At 53.0% G+C, this 13,588-nt stretch overlaps 1 protein-coding gene across 8 annotated transcripts in view; it reads left to right on the top strand.

The window, feature by feature from the left end:
* ERI3 (ERI1 exoribonuclease family member 3) overlaps nt 1-13,588 on the top strand; it is a 128,387-nt gene that overhangs the window by 102,712 nt on the left and 12,087 nt on the right. Inside the window, exon 9 of one of the 8 annotated variants that reach the window (XM_040469980.1) lies at nt 12,334-13,007. The exons of the other annotated variants lie outside the window; for them this stretch is intronic. Within the exon in view, the coding sequence (XP_040325914.1) occupies nt 12,334-12,386 (53 nt within the window). The 3' untranslated portion in view covers nt 12,387-13,007. Of the gene's footprint in view, nt 1-12,333; nt 13,008-13,588 lie in introns of those variants that run through there. 8 annotated transcript variants of the gene reach the window in all.

Raw genomic sequence — 13,588 nt, 5'->3', positions numbered from 1 at the left:
TGTGTGTGTGTGTGTGTGTGTGTGTGTGTGTGTGTGTGTGTAACAGTATATCTGTACATTTTCCTGAGGGCATGTGTCTGTATATGGAAGTAACCATCAGCCTGTGTGTGTATCCACCAGAAAGTCCGTTCATTTCTGTGTATCTGATTTTGTGTGTGTGAGCACATGTCATGCAAATGCTTTCAAGCAGGGTATTTTTAAAAAAAAATTTTTTTTAACGTTTATTTTTGAGACAGAGAGAGACAGAGCATGAATGGGGGAGGGTCAGAGAGAGGGAGACACAGAATCTGAAACAGGCTTCAGGCTCTGAGCTGTCAGCACAGAGCCCGACGCGGGGCTCGAACTCACAGACCGCGAGATCATGACCTGAGCCAAAGTCGGCTGCTTAACTGACTGAGCCACCCAGGCACCCCTCAAGCAGGGTATTTGACAAGCATAGGCTTTGTTCCAAGTGGGGAGGAGTGGTGGGGGGTGGGGGGTGGGGGGTGGGGGGTGGGTATTCCTGGGAGGTGCTATGACATTATCATAACCTGTGTACCTTTGGGGAGCTATGGTGATGGAGGGGACTGGCAAGGTATACCAAAAGGACCCAGTCACCTGTTACAGACTAGCCCTTCATCCTTTCCACGGACATCACTGGTGCCTAGTGGGTGCTGGGCATGCTGAGTGGAAGTGCTTGTCCTCAAGGAGGTCATATCCAAGGAGGAGACAGAGATTGAACTGGGTACCCAGGGTACTGAGGGATGTGATAGGAACACTTAGGCTGCCCCAAGGGAGGATTCCCCTGTCCTCAGGTGCCAAAGTGACTTCTGCTTCTTTATTTACATCTCACTGACTTCAGGGATACTCCTTATCATTCTTGCTGGGACACCCCACAAGGCTCTTGTGGGGTCCTGAGGGAAAGAGGAAGCCGTCAACATGCCTAGAGAATTGGGGATGCCCCACAGCAGCTGCTGTTCCCTTCCATAGGAGCTATTCCATACAACCTAGAGAAGACCCCAAACCTAGCAAGGTGATATGCTTGGGAGGCCAGCAGGGAGTTTCCTAAAGAAGAAAGCATTTGAGTCAGGAGATCCTTGAAGGATGAATAGGAGTTTTATAGGTAGAAAAATGGGGGAAGGGTTTTCTACTTAGGAGCAACTGTACATACAAAAGCATAAAAAGGCATGTTGAAAACAAGTTAGACACCTACAAGTAGTTTCCTGTGATTGGAGCAGGAGGGACATTTGGGTTAGGGAACAGCTGGAAAAGAAATGGGGAAATAAGCAGGTCTTGAATGCCAGGTTAAAGGGTTGGCTCTTTCATGAGGTTTTGAGGAGACAGGAGGTTTGTGAGAGAACAGCACTATCAAAGCTCTTACTCAGAATTGATGAGGCAGTATGTGCTGCACAAACTATTTCCTAGTAGATGCTTAGTAAACTCTTTGGGGTGGGGGGCTGAATGAACGAGTAGATGAATCAATGGGATGGGAAAGGGAGGAACCAGGGAATGAGGATCAGTGAGAAGACTTGTGCTGGCCCAGGCAGGGAGGGGCTGCAAATAATGTAGTCTGGGTGGTAGGAGGGACCAGTGGGACTGGGTCAGTGGGATTGCCCTGCTTCTGTGGATGTGTTCCAGGGTGTATTTGTGAGAGGAAGAGGTTCCTTCTTCCCACTCTGTTATTACAACTCCTGAGATGTTCCTTCCCTCTTCAGGAAAGAAGGTTTTTCCATCTGGGTGGGCCACAGGGGACAGTCCAAAGATATGAGTCACAATGGACTAAGGGCTTTGGAGCCAAAGGAAGTTCTGGCTCTACCAACCAGAGCCCTGTGCCCTTAGACAAGGGATAATGCCAGTGCCTCTCAGGGCTGTTGGAGAGGTTCAGTAAAGCTGTCTGTGTAAAGGACTTATGCAGTGCCTGGCCTGGCACACAGTGGGTGCTCAAGGAGCCCCCTCTTCTGTGACCCTGACAACACCAGGGCCTCCCTAGGGTGCCAGGGGTTCCTGGCACAGGGTCTTTGTATCTTTGAATGTAGAGGGCTGCCCAGCCAGCTCCTAGCTGGCTCTGAGGTGTGGGTGAGGGTGCTTGGAGGGGAGGGAGGATGCAGGGCATTAATTGGGCTGGGAGAGGCGGGGAGGGGAGGCGTTGGTTTTAAGCAGTGAGGTTAATGGCCCTCGCGCCAAAGAGACAGCTTTAATGAGCTTCAGCTGGCGGTGCCCCGAGTTACTGTGCGTGCTAAAAGGGTCGCGCTGTAAGAGTTTGATGTGGACTGTTTCCCAGCCCTGGGGTCAAGGGTCAGCTCCTGTCACTGGCCACTCAGGCTGGTCCTCAGTGACATAGTGCTAATTAACTGTGTGAGGAGCTGCCAGCCTGGAGTGGGGAGTGGTATGCATATTGGTGGGGGGGGGGGGCAGCATTGGTGATGCTGGGCAAGGGTCCCTCAGAACCCCAGAGCTCAGTCATCTCTGGGATGTGTTTGGCTCTCCCACAGTGCTGTGTTGGTCGTGGGGGGGGGGACAATGTCTCTGTGTGCAAATCACCAATTTTTCTCTAGCCCTAGAGAGATCTCCTGAGCCTCTTTCTAAGGTACGTGTGGTGGGGAGAGTTTGTTGGACCTACCTGGTGGGGACTCCTGCTGAGTTCTGAGTGGTGGTGGCCCTAAGAGAGCAAGGGGCAGGTATGCTGGAGGGTGACGTAGATGGCCTGGAGCTGTGGGGTAGGCTGCAGGAGAGGGCCCACTGGGATGGATGTTCGTGGCTGAGCTATTTGAGGAGGAGCTGTGAGAGCCTCCTGGCAGAGGAGTGACCTGGTCAGAGTTGGGCTTCAATTAGAGCAGACTGAGAGTTTGTACAGGGAGGACTAGCGAGGAGAAACTGCAGAGGGGAAGGTTCAGTAAAGTGCATGGAGGTGATGGTTAATTCAGAGCCAGCAGTAGCCATGGGAATGGAAGTAGAGGACCAGGTCAGTGTATGTTTACTTTGCACCTATTATGTGTCAGGAACTGTGATAGATGTATTGGTGAAGATGACAGAGTGCCCGTCCCCCCACAGAGCTCACAGGTACTGTCATCAAGACAGATACAGTTGGCCCTGGCAACTAAGGGAGAGGTAGGTTCAGGGATGGAGGCAGTAGGGCTCCAGGCAGAAAGAGGGTGTGGGGGGCTGTCAGCACGGCCTCTTAGTCAGGAGATGGATACTTCCTTCAGGGGTGGTGGATTTGGCCTTGGGAGCCTGGTGAACAGGGTGATGTGGAGCGGGTTGTGGGTGAAGAGGGACTGCATGTACATAGAAAGGGTCAACAGGGGACTCACATTATTTGGGGGTACTTTTTATTAATATAATTTTCCCACCAGTTTTATGGAAGACAGGCATTATCATTCCCATTTTATAGATTAGGAAGCTGAGACTCAGTTAAGTGACTCACCTGAGGTCACACAGCCATTTGAATTGGAGAGCCAGGACTCAAACCCGGGTCCATCTGAGTGCAGAGTCTGTGTTCTTACCACTATGTTGAACCAGGAAGCACCTTTTTGGTGTCGGGCTTTGTGCTCTCAACAGAGATGTTGAGGAAGAATACAAGCTCACTTCCATCATTTCCCTCAGTTAATGTGAAACATACAGGCCTTGACAAAGCCTTGGTAGCAGCAGCTGAGGAAGAAAGGAAAGGAGACATTGCCACCCTTTCACCCCTGCTACAGTCGCCATCAGAGCCAGAGCCCAGCAACGCTTGGCTTTTGACCTCCTTCAGACTCTGACAGTCCTTACTCTGATTTGTTTGCTGTCTACTTCATGGACCAGGGGAATCCCACCCATTTTCCAGGGGCCACCTTTTCTGAGAATCTTGCCTGGCCTTCCTAGTGTGAATGTACAGAATACACCCTTGGACCTCTCTTCTGGTTTGTTGGGGGTGATGTTCAGGCCCTACATACTTGATCTCTCTCTAACAGCAGGACCCAGGCTTTCTTCCCTTTTTCCTTTTTGGAAATCTGCACAGGAAATGTCAGTAAAATTTCACCTGTTGTTGGGATATGGAGGCCCCACAGATTTCTGGTTTCAGCTGGCTAGGAGAATAACTGGACCTTCCCTGATGCCTGGCTGGGTGGTCCTGTCTTCCTAGTTCCGTAGCCCCTCTGTTCAGGGCCTGAGGAGGGTCCCTGTGAGGCTCATGGTAAAGAGGGATGGCCAGACATCAAGTGGACTCTCAGGAGCTTGTTGCCCAGCATGGTTTGGCAAAAGAGCTGGGCTGGCAGGTGGCAAGGTAGGGATCTGGCCCAGGGGGGCAGTACTGGCCTGTGGTCTCCCCTGAAGGAGTAGGGTGTCTATCAAGAGTCCAGTCAGAGCGCATTAGCTCTGTGACACGGATCTCATTAGCTCCCGTGAGAGGTGTCACTGCAGGAGAATCGTCGGCTCAGGGAGACGCTTGTACCAAAAGGAAGAAAGGACAGTGACAGCCTTTTCTCTGCCGCCTCTGCCGCCACGCTCCCTGGGCCGCCCGCCCTCCTCCTCGTGGGGGGGTGGGGGTGCTGGCTAATGAGCTCGTCTACAGTACAGCTTTGCCTTCCCCTCCTTGAAGTTCCCCAGGTCCCTCTGAAGACCTCAGGCCCGGGATTAGCACACACCAAACGCCAGCCCCCCTCTTGCCCAGCAGGGAGTTCCTTCTGATCACCCTGCTCTGCTACCATCAGCAAGGGAAAGGAGGTGGGGCCAAGACAGAGCCACTGTGGCTGGCAGGGAGGGGGCTTTCACCCTTGGAAGGCTCAAGCCCCTCTGCCTCTCTTGACAGAGTGACCATGTCTACTTCTCTGCAGTGGGCTCTTTCTTTCCAGAGTTGTGATCTTATCCTCCCTTTCCCTTTCCCCGTGACATCTACCCAAGCAGTGTCCCCATCCCTATCCGGAATGCTTCTCCCACAGCATGGCAGAATGTGGGGACAGTGGCCAAGGGTTCAGTGGGTAACATTTAGATCTAATTTAAGACTTTCTGGCTGAGCTAGAGGGCTTCAGAATCAGCTAGAGGCCAGTCTGGGCTTCGGATGACCTGAGGGTAGTGAAGTACTGATATAAGTCCCCTGCAGACCTAGTAGCTCTCTCCCTGGCTGTCCCAGAGAGGCAGAGAGGGGTGCTGCATACACACACACACACACACACACACACACACACACACACACACGCGCGCGCACACACACGCACCTGCCCACCCGCCCTCTCTGGCCATCTTCAGGGCTGGGACAGGAGGAGTTAGCACAGCTGCCTTATAGAGAGGGGGCCAGAGACAGCTGGAGTATGTGCTTCCTTGGCACTACCCCCACCCCCACCCCCCACTCCTGTCTGGTTCTTTCTGGTACGGCCAGAAAAGTGAGCAGATGGGGCATGGTTGGCCATGAGAAGGGATAACTCTCCAGGCATTGACAGGGGCTCCACTGGCCTGCCTGGAGGTAGTATTTACCTGGAGGGGTACTCACTCCTTCCTTCCTGAGCTGACACCTCTAGAGCCCCCAGGACATCTGAGGAATTGGTCCTTGCCAGACACCAGGCTCTAGTCTTCCGTAACAACCACAGATGGAAAAATGGGTAGACGGATGGACAAGTGAACTGATGGATGGAAGGGGGAAGGTTCTGGTGTATTTATGTATATGTTCTGTGTGTGTGATGCACTGGGAAGTACAATCTTTGTTTCCCTACCTTCCTAGCCCCGGGCCCCGGCCTGGCCTCCCCTTGTCTCTCTCTGTATCTCCTGTCAAACCATCGCAGACGTAAATGACAAAGAAATCAGAAAGACAGATCAATGCCGGCCAAATTAGCACTTGCAGATAGACTGTGCGGGGATGTCAGCGCCCTGACCCCTGGTGATCTTGCAGCCTCCACTGCTGATATTATGCAAATTGCATCCATCTGGCAGGACCTGCGTGCTGGCTGCTTCTACTCAGAGGAGTAATGGGCTGGGGGTGGGCAGGAGTGTTAGAGCAAGAGTCGGTGGAGTGAGTGTGTGCGTGTATGTGCATGTGTGAGCATGTGCTTGAGTGTGTGAGGGTGTGTGGTGCCCACCAAGCACTGGGCGGTGATGGAGTGATTGACAGGGCAGATAAGGGGCTGCATTGGATTCCTTTGGGCTGGGGGATTAGGAGCAGCCACAGATGAGAGATAACTGGACTTCATTTCAGTTTATTTTCCTCCTTATCCCGGCTCCCCACCTTCACTCCCCGAAAAACACAATCTCTGTAGTTTGCGTTTTCATCAATATTTGCAAGTCATTACCACTGGTTTAAGGTGAGAGACAATGTCAGGGCCCAGACCAGGCCAGCCCCTCCCCCAATCACATACAGGTCTGGTATCCTGAAAATGAGCGCCATGAGTAGCCAGACAGCCTTCACTCTTGTGGTGTTCACAGCATTCCTCCTCCCAGACCCAGAACACTCCTGGGATGGGCCCCGCCTCATGGACCAGCCCCAGACGCACTCAGCTGACCTAAGGCTACCTGGCAGTCTTTCAGCTGGGCCCTGCCCTTGCCACCTGAAGCTGCTGTGTAACATCCCTGCCCCTAAGCGTAGGCTCCAGCCTAGGTCAGTAGCCCAGCTTCTGTCCCTGATATTAGCTGTGCCCTGGGAGCTGCTCTCCTCTTCTACAGGGCTCTGGAGCCTTCCCCACAGCTCCTTCTGTCCTTGACACTGTTGACCAGGGCCCAGACCCCAGACCCCACCTGAGCAAAGTTGGGCTATGGCCTGTGGAGAGGGCAACTTGGTCTGAATTGCCCATCAACACCAGCATCTGTCCACATTTGCTGAGTGCCAGATGTATAGCACAGAGGAGTTTACATGTGTTATCTCATTGACTTCCCAAACCCTGTGAGACAGGGGCTATCACCACTACTGTGTGTGAGGAAGCCGAAGCTCAAGAAGATTATCGTTCACCCAAGGCTGCAGAGAAGGATGTGGGAGAGCTGGAATTTAAACATACATCTCTCTAAGGTCAGAGCTCTTCACCACCAAGCTCTGCTGCTTCACTGCAGTGGCCGCAGCCGCAGCCACTCACACCTCAGCATGCCTGGGTCCGTTGAAAGGAACCACCCTTGTACAGCGGGCAGACACGTTCCTTCCGCTCCTGGCCTCTCAACACAGACCCTGACCCAGACCAGGCCCCCTGCCTGGCTGAACCAGACCAAAAGGGAGGGTTCAAACACATCCACCCTCAGGAGCAGTGTGTCTCAGACAGTCGGGCTGTAGCAAGAAGGACGCACAGAGGACAGAACGCACCCAGCGGCTGAGCCAGCCCAGGAATATGTCACCACATGTGGCATCCAGGCCCCTGCAGCTCAAGGAGAGGGGCTGAGCAGCTCAGTCCAGGCAGCTGTGGTGGCAGAGGGTATAGCTGTCCCAGGGGCCCCTCCAAAACTGGGTCCCCACTGTACCCTCCCACCAGGCAGGGTTGGGAGCTGGGAGTGCTAGGGACATGTCCGGGGACACGTGTGCAAGGGGAGCTTGTCCTAATGAGGAGAACATGGCTGCTAGTTAGGCGAGGGGCGGGCGGGGAGCCGCAGAGCTGATTGAAGGCAGGGGCAGGGGTCAGACAATTAGGCCCAGATCCGGCCGTTTGATGTGAGTTCTGAGGCCTCAAAGCCTCCCTTCAGCCCGCTCCCTCCACTCCCTCCTCTCCCTCCTCTTTCCTTTCTTCTTCTGCCCAAAGGCAGGAAGGATGGAAACGCTTACTCTCACTGTTACTATTATTAAACTCTGCAGCAGGCCAGCCAGACCCCAGGACTCCTGCCCACAGGGGGCACCCCAGGCCCCCAGGAGGCTTCTTGGGCCCCAGGGGCATCTGGCCAGAAGCCAAGACCAACCTGAGGGCAGGGATGAGCCGAGCCCCCAGAACAGGGTAACCTTGCTCCCTTTCTTGCTTGGGAGGCAGGAATGAGTAGGGCTGCACAGTGGAGATTTGGGCCCAGGGCTGCTTTGACCATCACCTCCTGCAGCCACCCAGTTCTTTTCTTTTGTGTCCAGGGCTTGAGGGTGAAGGTGTGGTTCATTCACACACATACCCTGTCTCATAAATAGTTGTCTGCAGCAATCACACCAAAACCTTGCCCTGCAAGATAAAGATACAGAGAGCCACACAGCCTTACAGAACTGTCACACTCACACACCACAGTGGAGTGTTCCCCCCACCCCCCATGTAATAGTCACACATACCATCACAGGGTTCCATACTTTAGTCACACCCAAGGTCTTGCACAAAAGCCCTGTCTCCTGCATCAGGGCCCTGGGAACTTCACCCCTCCCCAGAGCGTCTGGGAGCAGCAGTCGGATTTTGTGTCCAGGGTGGGTGGATGGGTGCTGAGCCCTTCCAGTCCCCCATCCTGAAAATAAGCCTAGAGAGTAGGTACTGACCAGAAAGTAGGAGGAAGCCAGATTGGGGCGGGGGGGGGGGGGGCCGCAGGGAGAGGGAGGGTGGGAGCAGAGATAAATGTTAGCTCATTTCTTCCGTAATTAGTTACTCCCTCATCCCCGCGTTGTAATTGTGAACAAGCTGTAATGTTTAATTAGTCTGTAAATGAAACCCCAATTTCATAATGGCCTGGCTGACAGGGCTAAGTGAGCAGGGGAGGAGGCAGCAGGGAGGTAATAGGGAGGGCCTGTGGGGGGATATGCGGGGGGTTTGGGGTGGGGGGGCTTGTGGGATCACCTTTACTCTTCAGCCCCAGTCTGGCCTCTGTCTGGGGACACTTTGTGACAGGGTCTGGTACTTGCACTCCCGACTCTAATGTCCTCTCCACTGGCTCTTCTTACCAGAGAGAAGAGAGGGAAGGGAAGACTGCTGGCACCCTTCTGCTCCCTTCCTACCTCTCCTCCAGTTCTCTGGTTGGGATGCCACAATCATTGCCCAACCTACATGCTTACAGTTGGAGAAGCTGGCTCTGGGGGCCCCAGTCTTGTGACTCCAGCAAGGATGACCCTCCTCAAATCATCCTCCTATGAGGCCTTTGCTTGGCACCTGGACCTCAGGATCTGGTCCTATACCTGAAGGAGCCAGTGATTGGCACAGGATAGGCCCCTCCCCCTCCAGTCACACTGCTAAGCGGATTCCAGCATGAGTGCCAGGCTGACACCCCAGGCCAGACCTTACTCTCCGTGGGTATCACCGCAGACTGTGATAAACTGGAGCTGCCGCAGGGGGGAGCCCCTGGCCCCACCACTGTCTCATCCATCGGTCTCCCTGTCTCCCCCACAACATCCTCACCGCCTGCACACGCCCCCACCCCGCCTGCTGCAGCCATAAATCTCAATTTACGAGGGCGGCTCTGGTGGGGGAAGGAGGCAGCGCCGCTAATGACGGCTCCTCAGCCGGATTTTTCATGTTGCACAGTCATAAATTTTTAAGAACAGCATGGGCAGCACGTTAGCGAGTTATCGAGGCTGCCTCCGTGCTGGCTGCCTGGCTCCAAGAGAGCAGAGAACCAGGCAGAGCAGAGGACACATTTAGGGCTGGGGTGGGGCCCAGCAGCTAGCCAGACTAGTCTGAAGGTAATGGTATGGCTGGGCCAAGCAGGCAGGCCAGCATGAGCCTTTGCACGGAGTGGGGCAGTGCCGCCAGAGCAGCCAGGAGCCAAGGACAGGCACGTGGGTGGGAACAGGTATGTGGGCACACAGACCATGGCATCGGGAGGTGCTGATGGATGCCTCTGCTCCAGGACTTGACACCATGATGTACAGGGAGCCTGGAGACATATGGATTTTCAAAGTGGCCACTTTGAATAGAATTACAAACCCTGACCATGTGCATAGTGAGGGCTCTGCCCTGGCAGAGCTACACTTGGTTCATAAACAGGGTGCCTTTTGAGGTCATTCTTGAGAGCTAGGATCCCTGGAGCCACCAAGGAAGATTCCTGGGGAGATGCCCACAGAGGGGCAGACCTATGGATGTGATGGAGCCAGGACCCTGGAAACAGGATGACCTTGTTCTAGTTAGGGTTCATCACTTCCTGGCTGTGTGGTCCTGGGTAAGACATTCACCACCCCAGCCCTCTGTCTCTTCCTCTTTAAAATGGGATTGATGATGGCTTCTACCTCCCAGGCTTACTATAAAGCCTGAGTCTATTTTAAATCTCTGGAAAAGTTTTAAAGGGAGTGTCTGGGAAAAAAGATCTTTGTGGGGGATGGTGGGGTGTTTACTTTTGATCAGCCATTCATTCGGAAGATGCTTGCTGAGGTCTGGGTACCCAGTCCAGTGCTGGGTTTCAGAGGTGAGGGAGGTGATGTGAGCACTTGTGGCTGAGGCAGGTCAGTGTTCCCAGCCCTGTACCTGGTCCCCACACAAAGTCAATGGGCCAGATCCAGCCCTGTCCTGCCATGGGCACACCTGAGCTGTGACGCCCATACAGGCCTTCTCATAAGCCCCAGGGTGAATGCTCACCTGAGTTTCCTAGTCTATGCAATTGAGGATTAATGATCTTGACCGTCTCTCAGGAGCCACAAGCAGAAGGTCAAGAAGTCAGATGTTGCTCAAGTCAGCAGAGGTGGTGTGAGTGCGCGTATCAAGTGTTCAGGATGAGTCCATGGTAATCCACCAGGACAAACGCTGGTCATTTAGGGAGAAGAGCATCCCAAGCTGGACCTTGTTGGCCACTCTCAGGCCATTCTCCTCATGCCCCCGCACTCCAACACAAGGTCCTCCCCCACTTTCTGGAAACTGCCATTCCTTCTCTCACCTCAGGGCCTTCCCACATGGCTTTTTTGTCCTTGGGAGCCCCTCATTCCCATCCCTTGTCTTGATTAACTCCTGCTCATCCTTCAGAGCACAGCTCAAAGTTTGCTTCCCCAGGGAAGCCTTCCCTGACCCCTAGACTTGGTCAGGTCCTCCCCTGTGCACAGCTTCCTAACACCTAGCACTCTCCCTGCACAGCATTTCCTCACAGTCCAAAGAAATAGTTGTTTAACGCCTCTCTCCCCAACTGGATTGTAAGTTTCCTGAGGGCAGGAATTTACATCTGTTTGTTCAGCTTATATCCCCAAAGGGTAACCTTGAGTCTGACTCGTGTAGGCAGATAGTAAATAAAATGTGTTGTTTTGAATTAAGTAGAGCTGGGGTGGCCCTGGCCCACCCCTGGGTGCCAGGGCAGGGGGAGGCAGCTAGGGCAGTGCCTGGAGCCGAGGTGCTTCCCATTAGTCCTCATGATTAATTCACAGCCACACTGTGATGGAGTGGGCTTGTCCCCAGTCAGCGCCTCCGCTGGGGCCCACCTGTTAGCGACAAACAAACAAAGGGGATAAATAATGCATTGGGAGCTGAGCCAGGCAAGGCGGCGGTATTGAAATTAATAGGGATTAGCTGAGCAGCTTGAGGATGAAATATTTACCAGGTGGGACTGGGCTTAGGGAGGACAGCCCCCCTTGCAGAGTCCCCAGGCACAGCCAGGCCCTTCTCCAGGGCATCATTGGCTAGGACTGGGGAGCCCCAACACCACTACTACCACCCCCAGATGCCTTGGTTTGCTGAACAGACTGGTGGCTGGACTGCTGAGAGCTCAGGTCCCAGCCAGTCTCCTGGCCCAGCAGGTCTTAAGGAAAGCAAGATACTTGGAAGGAGTGGCAGTGGGGAAGAGGCTGAAGCCCTCAGCACTTTGGAAGCTGGGAACAAAGACCTTGACTAGTTTTCAGGACCTGGGCATGTCTAGGCCTCAGGCAGCACGTCAGGGCTGGAGTACGTTCACCTGTGATCTCGTCTCCCAGCTTCCCTCTTTTTTTTCTAGTTCTTCCTTTCTTCCACTTAATACATGTTTACTGAGGGCCTCTGCACAGGAAACATTAATGCCCTTGGGTTTGTGGTCTAGCAGGAGGTGACAGAGGCTATCACAGTGGAGGAACATTGGGTGCTGTGAAAACACATAGAAGGATTCCTAACACAAACATGAGGGCCCAGGTAAGGCACTTCAGGAAATGATAGCAGGGGTTGGGGCTTTCCAGACAAAAGGAAGAGCATGTGAAAAAGCTGAGAAGCAAAAGAGCCTGAACTTGGGGGTCGAGCAGGAGAGTGGGTAAGATGAGGCCTTAGAGGGAAACCTGGGCAGATCTCTGGAACTTTATAAAGAAGTTGGGACACTGTCCTGAGAGCTGCAAGGTGCTGCTGTTGGAGGTAGTTGTTGTTTTAATTATGAACTCTTGAACTTTTTACTTTGAACTAATTTTACATTACAGAAAGTTTCTGTGCATCTCTTACCTAGTTTCCCCTAATGTTAACTAGCTTACATAATCACAGTACAATTACTAGCACCAGGAGATGAACATGTGTACTATACTGTTAGCTAAACTGTAGGTCTTACTTGGATTTCACCAGTGTTTCCAATGCTGTCCTTTTTCTGTTCCAGGATCATTGAAGGGTTTTAAGACAGGGAGTGAAATGACCAGATTTGTGGCTTAGAAGGACACCATGGTGGAGATTGGCGGGGGCACTGCTGTCTCCTAGGTGAGAGGTGGTGGTACCCTGGACCACGGTGGTGGTAGTGGGAATATAGGTTTAGAAATCACTGGGAAATATATGGTAGATAAAGCTTAGGGCTGGATAAGTTTGCCCAGGTTGAGAGTAGAAAGTGGCAAGAGAAGGGGGCCAGTGGCAGCTCTAACACCCACTTTGTAGGGATGATCAGAAGAAAGACGAGTACAGAGAAGCGGGAGGAGTTGGATAGAGAGGGAAGGTGCTATCGCTAAAGCCAAGGGAGAAGAGTTTCAGGGTGTGAGTAAGGGGCAGTCGAAACCTGAAAAGCTGCTATTGGACTTCAGCCCTGTGAGGTCGTAAGGATCATTAGAGAAAGCGGTTCAGTAAGACTCAGGTGGGGAAATCAGATTTGCAGGGTGGGAAATGAGGAAGACCTTGAGCGGTGGTTAACCTGGTTAGCCAGGAAGTTTGGCCATGAAAAGGAGGAGAGATTGGGTAATGAGACCTTGAGGCTTAACTGGAAACTTTGGTTGTGAAAAGGAGGAGAGTACTTGGGTACCAGCCACGTGGAAAAAGGAGTTAAGGCAAAGTTGTTTTTAAAGATGGGAGAGATTTGGGGTGCCTGAGTGGCTCAGTCAGTTACGCAACCGACTCTTGGTTTCGGCTCAGGTCGTGATCTCACGGCTTCATGGGTTCAAGCCCCGCATCGGGCTCTGCACTACCAGTGCAGAGCCTGCTTGGGATTCTCTCTCTCTCCCTCTCTCTCTGCCCCTCCTCCACTCTTACTGTCTCTGTCTCTCTGAAAATAATGAATAAACTTAAAAAAAATTTTAAAGATGGGAGAGATTTGGTATATTTACATGCTTATGTGAAGAAAGCAGTGCAGAAAAACAGTAGAGACTATATCAGAGAAAAAGGGGATTGCTCATCACATAAGGCCCCCGAAAAGGAAGGGGAGTGGAGAACCCAGGTGGAGTGAGGGTGGGCTTTAGAAGTGCTGGCAGGGACGTACCCTCTCTCTTAACAGGTGAGAGGAGAGCGCCTCCTGTGTTTCCTGTGAAGTAAGGCACAAAGGCAGGAGGGGGATGGGAGTGGGGGGAGGGAAGGGGAGGGGGACTTGAGAATGGCAGAAAGTAGAGAATGGAGAGAAAGAGAATGTACACTGATCAGGAACATAGGAGATCGGC

Source organism: Herpailurus yagouaroundi, unplaced genomic scaffold, assembly GCF_014898765.1.
Source record: "Herpailurus yagouaroundi ecotype Mexico unplaced genomic scaffold, PumYag 77, whole genome shotgun sequence".
In the NCBI taxonomy this organism is placed as follows: Eukaryota; Metazoa; Chordata; class Mammalia; order Carnivora; family Felidae; genus Herpailurus; species Herpailurus yagouaroundi.
Note: the sequence above shows the minus strand (reverse complement) of the source record. Positions and strands in the feature narration are given on the sequence as shown.